Genomic DNA, 10,352 nt, shown 5'->3' with positions numbered 1-10,352 from the left:
ACATTTCCACAAGCAGAGACACTAAATCCCGGCATGAAAACAATGACCCTCACATACAGCTTGGTCTGTGCTGGGGACTGTAACAGTGAACAAGAGTGGGCGTTACTCCACCAACACAGCTCCAAGCAAACACGTCATATTGAACAGAAAGAACAGGTTGTGCTCTAACTGCTTCCTCATGCAAACGTGCATATTTCGGTGGACAAAACACACGTAGGCAATTCCAAACAGGTCCCTTGCCCACAGGTTTGGGATTAGCTGTCATGCTGTTTGGAAATTAGTCACACCAGCGTCAAGTTGTTTCCTCAAAGCTGTCATGTGGCTTTCCTTTACTTTCCTTTGGTCTACAGAAGCTTTGTCTAAGACGTTCAAAGTACATTAAATATCAGGACTAGGGTCACGTAAGTACACCTAAAGTTTTGGGGGGATTTTTTGGAACTCACAAAGAGGTGCTCACATTCCTCAGCATCTGCAAAGCCCACCTGTCAACATAGACTGATGAAAATAGAGGGAATTTCCAGGTCTTATCCGACCAACTCCGCAATGACTTTCCATGTCAGTTTGAAAACTGGACAGATATCATTTTTAAAATGAGATACAAGGCAGCGCTCATATCGGAGGGGAGAGGGGCTCAAACATTCAATCTATTTGGTTTGTTTTCTTTATGAAATTAATATCCAAAGGAAAAAAAACACAATTTTAACTTGAGGATCCACAGCGAGCATACCTTTTGATACTCAAAAAGTTCATGAACGTCCAAATTCAAAACATTTGCTTTTTAGATTTAGGCTGAATCTGAATTGTTTCCATACCCCTAAGACTTCTCCCTATCCCTACATTTATCCTTCCAATCAGAGAGATATGGAAAAAAAACTGTGACATCATCAATAGTCGCTGGAGATCTATGTTAGTGCGTAGCTGCCAACAATCGGAAAATAACATTTAAAAAAAACTAAAAGATTTTTCAGAATAAAAGATCAATCAGACATTGTCATTTTGCCCCGTAGCTAAACTTTACAGATCAAGCACTAGAAGTAGCAAAGAGAATCCGCATGTTTTTCCATATTAAAGGTTTTTCAAAATAAAAGACTGACTAAACTTTACAGCTCAAGAACTCGAAGGTGTAGCTAAGAGAATCTGATTATTTTTTTAAAAATAAAGGATTTTTCAAAATAAAAGATTGGCTAAACATTACAGTTCAAGTGCTCTAAGGTGTAGCGAAGAGTATCTGGTTATTTTCAAAATAAAAGATTTTTCAAAGTCAAAGATTGGCTAAACTTTACAACTCAAGTGCTTGAAGTTGTAACCAAGAGAATCTGGGAATTTTTCAAAATAAAAGATTTTTCAAAATAAAAGATTGGCTAAACATCACCCTTCAAGTGCTTGAAGATGTAGCTGAGAGAATCTGGTTATTTTTTAAAAATAAAAGATTTTTCAAAATAAAAGATTGGCTAAACATTATCCTTCAAGTGCTTGAAGGTGTAGCTGAGAGAATCTGGGAATTTTTCAGAATAAAAGGTATTTTAAAATAAAATATTGGCTAAACTTTACAGTTCAAGAGCTAGAATGTGTAGCTGAGAGAATCTGATTATTTTTTTAAATAAAAGGTTTTTCAAAATAAAAGATTGCCTAAACATTCCTGTTCAAGTGCTTGAAGTTGTAACTAAGACAATCTGGTTATTTATCCAAAATAAAGATATTGGTAATGTAGCTTAAAGCTGTTTTTCTTTATTCCTTCACAAAAGAACAAACAAATCATAGAAACCGATGCAAACAAACAGCATTCAAATATAGAAAAGCTAAAGCATATGGCACTTAAATTAAAACACAGGCAAAATAGTAGTTACATAAGCCATCAATGACTGAGAGGTTCTCAACAGGGCTTTTTGTCGGTGTCATTGACAGACATCAATGCAAAACTGAATTAACTCCACTGTCAGAGAACTGCTGAACATGCATGACCACAAAAGCTTTGCTGAAGCACCGTCGATACAAGCACAATATCCAATATAACCTTCTTTTACAAACAACATTAAGAAAAACCCAACAAAACCATCTAGATATGGCTCAATAAGCTACTCTTTAAAATAAAATCGTCTTTAACCTTAAGTCAGTCGTGTATCTCAAAGGATTCAAGCCTTGCTGCTGCACTTTCAAAGCTGCCATCTGAACTTGCCATGGCTCTCCGAGGCATGCATGTGACAGTGTCAGAGTCAATATATCAACTGCTGCACCCGGGCAGCGTGATGTAATCCGGGTGTGTGACTCAGACTGGCAACACATGGCATCGGCAACACAAGCATATCCAACAGCATGCTCCGTCCAACTGGCACTGTTGGGATTGGGTTGTGCGTTTGCCCCTCCGAGTACGTCAATCAAACCGCTTTTAGAGACGCCGGCCCAAGGCTTCAGAACGCCGGCGCAGCTCTTTTCGTCTCCAGCGAGCCGGCATCATACTTGCTGAGCTCAGTCGAATTAGGGATGAGGACTTCAACAGCAAGGCTTCCCTTTCTATTCGTTTTTCCCATCAGAGACCAACACAGCGCTAACCCCTGACCTTGACCTTTGACTCCTTTGTGTGTGCTTGTGTGTTCCTCTGAAAGTCGGAGGGTAGCTTTCAGTCACAAACAGATGTTTTATCCCAAACAAAGCTCAAAAACTAGTCAAATTATCACTTTTTTCCACATGTCAATTGAACTAAGTTTATTTAAGAATACAAATTGTGGGGAAAAAAAATACTTTGAGCTTCTAATATTAAGATTCAGACTTTTCTAGAATGAATAATCAATAAAATATATAAACCTAAGGAAGTAACATTTAGTGTTGGCACTTTTGTAATTTTATGAGAACATTTCCATCAATAACCAACACAGAGAAAAATAGAGACGCAAATAGTGCTGTCCTGTCAATCAATAAAAATAAAAAAAATCAGATAAATTACAGTAAAATCACGATTAACCACAATGTTTTACTCGATAGGTCTTATTTTGCAAAATAAAACTTAAAAAAAAAAAAAAAACAAGCTTCCTTCAATTTCATTGTCAGAAAAGTTTACAAGTATAAAGTGTGAACTCAAATCTACAAAAAGTGTCATTTGTGCACATTTAAAAACACACCAACTGTATGAACAGTTGACAGCTGTAAATACTTTTGTCTGTAGTACTACTCCAAAAATACTCAAACATGCTGACATACAGCCATGAGAAACATTTTGTTTCTGCATTAGGATGAACATAACACAGTGTACTTCTGCAATATGTCCCCAGTTTCACTTTTAACCAACTCTTCCATCAACCAGTTACTTAGGCAAACTAACTTGTTGACATTTTTAGACGAAAGTACTGATCTGTTTTTTTAGTACAATGTGACCTGCTAAAGAAAAAGTTTTTTCACAAACACTGTGGAAGCAGGTGTTCTATCCAAAGCTATCCATTTAGCGAGTTTATTGCTTAACTTCTATGTTGTGGATTTGTTGACAATATTTTTGTGACGACACTCCGCCAGCGTCACTTGACAAGTGCGACTTGTTTTTTTGTTTTCTTGTTTTGCTAATGTTAAAAACATGCTTTGTTTTAAGGTGGTTTGTCAAGATAGTTGTGCTGCGGTGAAAATAGTTCATCTACATTGTTTTTTTCCAGTATGACGGAGTACTAGGGCCATCAAAAAAAACAAAAAAACAATAATATTACAAGTTTTTTTCTTAAAAATGTACAACTTTTGATCTCATAAATTTGTGACTTTTAATCTCGTAAATTGAGATCCTAAAACTATATTCTCAGCTATTTCATTTCTTTTTTTACATTTGTTTTTTACATCTTTATTTTATACTGTCAGAAACAAAAATGTCATCAAATGTAACATTAATGCACATTGCACTGGTTACTATTTTATTAAAAGCGGTCTCTTTTTTATTTTTTTGCCTGAAACCATTTATGCTTTTGTAAAAACCTCGATTTTTTTTTATTTTATTTGAGGGAGAAAAAAAACAAACTTTCTTGGAAAGAAAATTAATCTACTAACCAAGTATAGAATTCTGTTAAGCTGTCATCAAACTAACACAGCAAACTTTTTTCGTATGAAATAAATAGTTCATTGGTTTTGTTAATGTTCATATTAAATAACCACTCTTACTGCTGTATAACTGGAATTAAACATGTTTAGAGGTATCAAGTCCCCATCATTTTCCTCAACCAATCAGAAATGTTTATTGGTTGCATTATTAAGAAATTAAGTTACATGTGCAACCAAACTGGTCAAAGTCTGCCTCCCTGCTTCTTTAGATTTAATCTGTGGCCACATTTCTTTATCCTAATCAAAATTATATTTAAAACTGATACTTTATCCATTAAATACTCTGTGTGCATCCAAAGCTGTTGCTGAACTGCACCAGGGTTCACTTGCAAATGAACGAAAACGCTTTATTTTAGGCAAACCAGAGTCCGTTTCCTTGGTCTCCATCAGAATTTGACTAAATGAGGACACAAACTCAGTATAGACCAAACAGCTCAGTATAAAAGTGCCCTTGAAATACCAGTCATCTCACTCAGCTTGTAACAAGTTGAACAAAAAAAACGTTATTTTTCCAAGTCCTTATACTACAAACCTACTGACATTTGACTCACGAACAATGTTTTCTGTTATTTGATGAGAGAAAATGCTTCTTCTCATCTTCTGGTATGATGAGTAAAGATAATTATTGCCAGCTCTGACACAAATTAACATGTTCTCACCAGCACACAAATGACAGGGTGTCTGATTACTACCCACTGACTGTTCCTGATTGATGTGTGCTGACAGTCCTCATTAGATCATCATGATCACATGTTTTCTGGACGCTCTAACCTCATTTCTCCACAAGAAGACACAAACCTGTGTTTAAAAAAATACTAGCAGAAAACATTAATTATCAAAAAAAAAAATCAGGAAATAGAATTGTGAGAGTTGGAATGGCATCCTCAAATAACTTGAACTGATTTTAAGATTTCTAATTAAAATACATGTTTTAAACATGATTGTATGAAGCATCCATGTAAGATTAGTCTCGAGTTAGTTGATTATTTCTGCTTTTAAACTGTTTTAGAAACACAAAAATCAGATCACAAATTTAGTTGATTTTTTTACACGTTCTACCTTTACTAGATTGTTCTATCACTAAACCTTGGATTCAAAGTCCATTTTCTTAACTATGGTCAACACTTGGATCCAAAATAAGCCAAAAAACATAAATTAACTTCATTTTACTTTAACATTTTGACTATTTTGGAGGGATTTGAGTGGTTTAGATGTCAAAATGTTTGCTTTCCCCTTCATAATATATGTTTTACTGTAATTCCCATTATTATTCTGCAACAAAAAAGTACAAATTCTAAAAATATATTGTTTTTTTTAATATATAAATGAGATAAAATGTTCATTTGAGTACAGCTGACAGTGAGCTGCTGGATTTTCTTATCTCATCAAACGCACTAAAAGTAACAATCTTTGAACTTTTCTTTCCTCCACATAACTCAGTTGTATGTTTACTGTGTTTGTTTATCTGCACCGTGTTTACTCTACGCCTCTCCTATTTCGGCATTCTTCCCTTCTCCTCTTGCTGTTACAACCAGAACACCTGCAGTGCACCCTCCACATACTCCCACCTTAAAAAAAATTAAAAAATGGCCTCCATTCTAAAAAACAGGCGTTCCTCTGTTGCCATGGGGACCAATTCAACCCTGTCAGCACTTCCAAGGTCCACAGGGAGCAAGGTATAATTTGCCCTCCGAAAAATCCTTCACAGTTTTTTCAACCTTTTTCATTTTTTTTAAAACTAAAAGAAACAATCATCCATTCTCCGGGGGCATGACAATTCCTTCCTGTTTTCCCTCCTCTCCGATTCATTCATGGTGTTTGGCACCAGCGGTCTCCCACTCCACACAAGGCTCTCCCAGAAGCAGCGCACTCGCTCGCTTCCATCTGTGGGCTGGGAGAGTCGGTGGAGGAAAAACGTGCATCTGCTGCTGGGATGCAGGAAGCCGACATCCGCCTGGATTTTCTTGGGGAGCCCGTTTGATGCAAAGACTGAGCAACGCCGCCAAGAGCAAATCAAATATTCTAGAGATGAGGGAATCCATCTCCAGAAGAAACATCTTATGCTGGAGGCGCGTTAACAGCACGGGGGCTGAGAGCCTGCAGCTCTGGGACAATAAAAACCAATAAAGCACAGTAGGAAAAAAGGCAGTTGAGGAGAAAAGTACTTTACTACTTAATAAATGGATTTTGAGCCCAACAACTAATGGTAAATTATGTAACAGCAATGCAATTCTACCACTACACACAACTCCAGCTAAAAGCTATGAAACAATTGGAGGAACACCAAAGTTCCCGGGTTATTTATGCGACCGCTGTAATACACACCTATAGCGGGATTATTACTGTAACTGACCTATAACTCTGCGGTTTAGACTCAGTGAAGCAACGAGGGAGGGAGAATCCCCAAATGTTCCTCTGGATTCCCTTGGATTAAGCATCCCGTCATAACAGATCAGAAAACGAAATATTCGGTTGGTGATTACATCTATAATACATGGGAATTCCACCGTCTTCTCTGCAGCTGGGACGCGACCTGGTGCAATATGCATACAGGCCGGATCTAAATGACAAACAACAACAACCTGCTTTTTTTTTTTCTTTGAAGGGATCAGTTGAGCTTCAACAAGCAGAAATGACATGCACAGCTGGGATAGCTGATCTCTGCACCAGAGGAGCACATGGTTTATCCTTTCTATACATAGACCTGGAAGTGCGCTTAGTGCTAATGTGCAGAAACAAGGAAGACGATAGAAAAACAGTCAATAAGGGAACTGTGAAGGCATAAAGTGACTTTTAGGAACTACTTACGCCATGTGAAGCTGATATTAATCTTTATGACATGCAAAAGACAAGTTAATGTGTCACACGAGGATGCAGTTTGAAAGGGACTAGATGGGCTCAAGTCACATGGTGATGATGTAGCCAGGAGAGGCAATAGATGATGATTAAAGCAGCACTTTATCATTACGCGTGACATGCTGGGGACGCTAACGCTACAGTCAAATTACCACAAACTCTACAGCAGAAAAAGGAGAACTGAACCAATCAGACTAGCTGTCTGTCAAACATACAATTGAGCGTGAAACGATAACAAAAACAGATTTAAGAAATTGCTTCCTGACAGACATGTAGGATTTATTATCCCTTTGAGCTGTTGCTGTTTTCCACAAAATACAATCTAATATGAAAATACATCCAATTTGCTTTCTTGTACTGTAGAAATCCCAGTACTCAGCTGTCTTTTAGCTGTTTTGTATATGAATAAATAAAGCTATTATTAGGGTCTTAATTGAGTCTCATGGTGCACCCCCTCTCCCTATTTTAGAAAATGTCACTGTTTTTCATCTCACATCTCCACCAATTAGGGGTCTGATGAAAGACTTGAATCCTAGACCCAACAGCAGCAACCAGCTGCTGGATGAAGAGGGAGATATTATACAACTGGGATGTTTATGCAGCAACTCATTTATAAAAAAGTGGTATTTTTCACATTTTTTCACAAACATTTAGTGGCTTATCAGCAATAATATGATTGGAAAATAAGAAACAGAATCACCCATCCATTGGATTTGTTCAACGTCAATACATTTGCACGCAAATCATATGCATAACTCATCTCAAATTAAGGGTATAAGTAAATTTGATCAATTTATAGTAGATAAAAACTGAAAAATTATCAGGTTGCAAAAATGTCATGAAAGCTAAATAAGTATATCAGCACCACTGAGTAACAAATGTAACCAAATGGCAGAAAAAAGAGTGCTTATGCTCTAAATTAAAAAAAAAATGATCATCATATTTCAGAAATGTAAGCTTCATGATCCATCAAAAAGGACTGAAAATCTCACCACTGGGGCTTCTGGTTTTGAAGAAAAATGCAATTTACAACAATTTAAAGAAATTATAGGCTCGTTAGTTCAGTTTTGTCATTTATTTTTAGATATTTTAAATAAAGGTGATCATACACAAGTAAAAAAGTATGTATTTATTTTTTTTAACCACAGCTGACATTACTCTAGATCAAGAGAGCTTAATCATTCCTACAAAATGACACATGTCCAATAAGTAAGCAGAGTGATGGTGAAAAGTTTGATTTGTTGTCAGAGTGGACACTTTTTTTTCTTTTTTAGCTTTAAGCATTGACTGTATAAGAGAACTGGACTAAGTAACTCCTCCTCCTCACATTCCAAAAAGGAAGTACTTGCTGGCTCCAAGAAGCCAAAGTCTAATGGACTTTCATTGATAAAGGAACAACTAGTACTCAGTCATTACATTTTTCAGAATAACAATCTTTATGAAAAGTTCTTGCTAATCCTTTTTATATTTTTCATATTTTTTAGTGCAAGTTATTCAAATTATAAACTGACCAATCAGATGCCTTGGTGAAAGCATGTGGTGCCTGCTGGTCCCCAACTCAAACGTTCGAAAAGTTTAATTTACAGATTCTCCAGAGCCAACTTTCGAATCTTAGAGGTGTGGCCTTCGAACAAGTTCACTCCTGATTGCCAACAGTAGTTGCCATAGAAACGTCGGCCCAGACTAATTGCTGTCATCTGGCTCCAACATGGCGTTGTCCACATCGTGGAAACATGGGGACCAAATCCGTTTCATTTTGCTGGAGCTGAATGTAAGGCATTTTCCATGAGTGATGTCACACACACTCAGTCCAGTTCTCTGTATACAGGCAGGGGTGTCTATTGAACTATTTTGATAACATTAAATGTGTCTGGTATAGTCCCTATTGGTATTAAACTCCATGAAAACAGCCATGTTTTGGCATATTTTCCACAATTGTTTCATTGAAGAAGAAAAAATATATATAATACATATTGTTCTAGAAGTGGTGACCCTCACAGTCAACTTTTTAATTCTTATTTACAGTTTTAGAATAGAGCTAGAAGACTTAGAACACAATGTAGTCAACCACAATCAAGAAATTGTACATATAATTTTTTAGAAAATGCCAGCCTGGTATGATTGGGAATACGGCCGGACTTTGGACATGGTTGCTGTAAAGGTTAGTAGAAACCCAACTCAGGACATAAAGAGAATAGGGAGGAAAAAAACACTTTATAAAATGAAAAGAAGACGTAGGAAAATATCTGAAAACCCTGTAGTGTTAAAGAAGTGTCAGTAATTCGTCTCACCATGTCCGCTGAGATGCTGGCAGTCATCGTGAAGGTTTCTGCTGGTCCTCAGAAGGGTTCACAGGCACATACACGCACTCTGTCGAAGACAACGCGGTCCCTACGTGTTCTCTTTCTGTCACAAAAACCCCAAAATGTGTGTCCACGTCGGCTTTAAAGAACAAAAAAAGACGAGAAACTGGGTTTTATTCCTGTAGACTTTTTCCTTCCAGCCACACCGAGGTAGACGAGACGGGCTGCCTCTTCCTCTTTATTGCACAATCATTTCGTTGATTTTCCCCACAAACGCACACTCCTTAAAAAAAAGAAGGTAATTTCGAAAGTAGAGTTGAAATGTATAAACTATTGACCCGAGGGCCTCCTTCCGATCTCAAATCCCCAACAATGCCCTGCTGTGTGTATAGTGCCTACGCCATGCGAAAAAATGGAAAGAAAGAAAGAAAAAACAATACTGCTGGCACATCCGGATGGTTTTTCTCTTAAAAAAAAGAAGGAGACAAAAATATCCTCAATGTTTAGGATTTTTAGTTTCCCTTAATGAAGTCCGGGGGGGTTGTGTGGTGTTAGGAGACTAAATGTCCCTTTAAAAACGCGTGTTTGATTGTTGACGGCTCTCCGGACTGCACTGCTCGCCAGAGCCTCAGCCCACTCAGCTGTCATTCTCCCTGACAAGCATGGCAGCCGGGGAGAAGAACATCCGGTCTGCATTTTCAAAATAAAATCAATCAGTACTAAAGATTACATGAAAATTGTGTTTTAATTCTTTTCATTTTTCTTATAATTTGGGGACACACACACACACACACACATATATATATACATACATATATAAAATTGACCTTAAAATTGTACTTTTTAGTATTTTTATTCATAACAATGTGAATCAGGAACAAATTAAAAAAAGACATTTGAAAAAGATTGTATTTGTCCATCCTATTAGGGACATAAAAATATACTGCAGGCCACAAGCTTCCTGTTTAGGTTCTCTCAGTAATAGGTAGAGGAAATAGGGGCTCCTTCAACTCTGAGGCAAATATCTAAGGAACCCATGCCACTCTGCAGAAACTATGTCCTTGATAAGAAGAATTACTGGGAACCCATTGAAAATAAATCAAAATATGACCACTTTAAGGA

General features: G+C 37.0%; 1 protein-coding gene across 1 annotated transcript in view; it reads right to left on the bottom strand.

Moving 5' to 3' along the window:
- The window catches only part of ubl3a (ubiquitin-like 3a), a 35,506-nt gene extending 25,613 nt beyond the window's left edge, over window positions 1-9,893 (bottom strand). Inside the window, exon 1 of the mRNA XM_024266335.2 lies at window positions 9,219-9,893. Within this exon, the coding sequence (XP_024122103.1) occupies window positions 9,219-9,245 (27 nt within the window). The 5' untranslated portion in view covers window positions 9,246-9,893. The remainder of the gene's footprint in view (window positions 1-9,218) is intronic.
- Window positions 9,894-10,352: the final 459 nt, after the last annotated feature.

The sequence above is a fragment of the Oryzias melastigma genome, linkage group LG14 (assembly GCF_002922805.2).
Source record: "Oryzias melastigma strain HK-1 linkage group LG14, ASM292280v2, whole genome shotgun sequence".
Lineage (NCBI taxonomy): Eukaryota > Metazoa > Chordata > Actinopteri > Beloniformes > Adrianichthyidae > Oryzias > Oryzias melastigma.
This window is presented reverse-complemented; position numbering and strand designations above follow the sequence as displayed.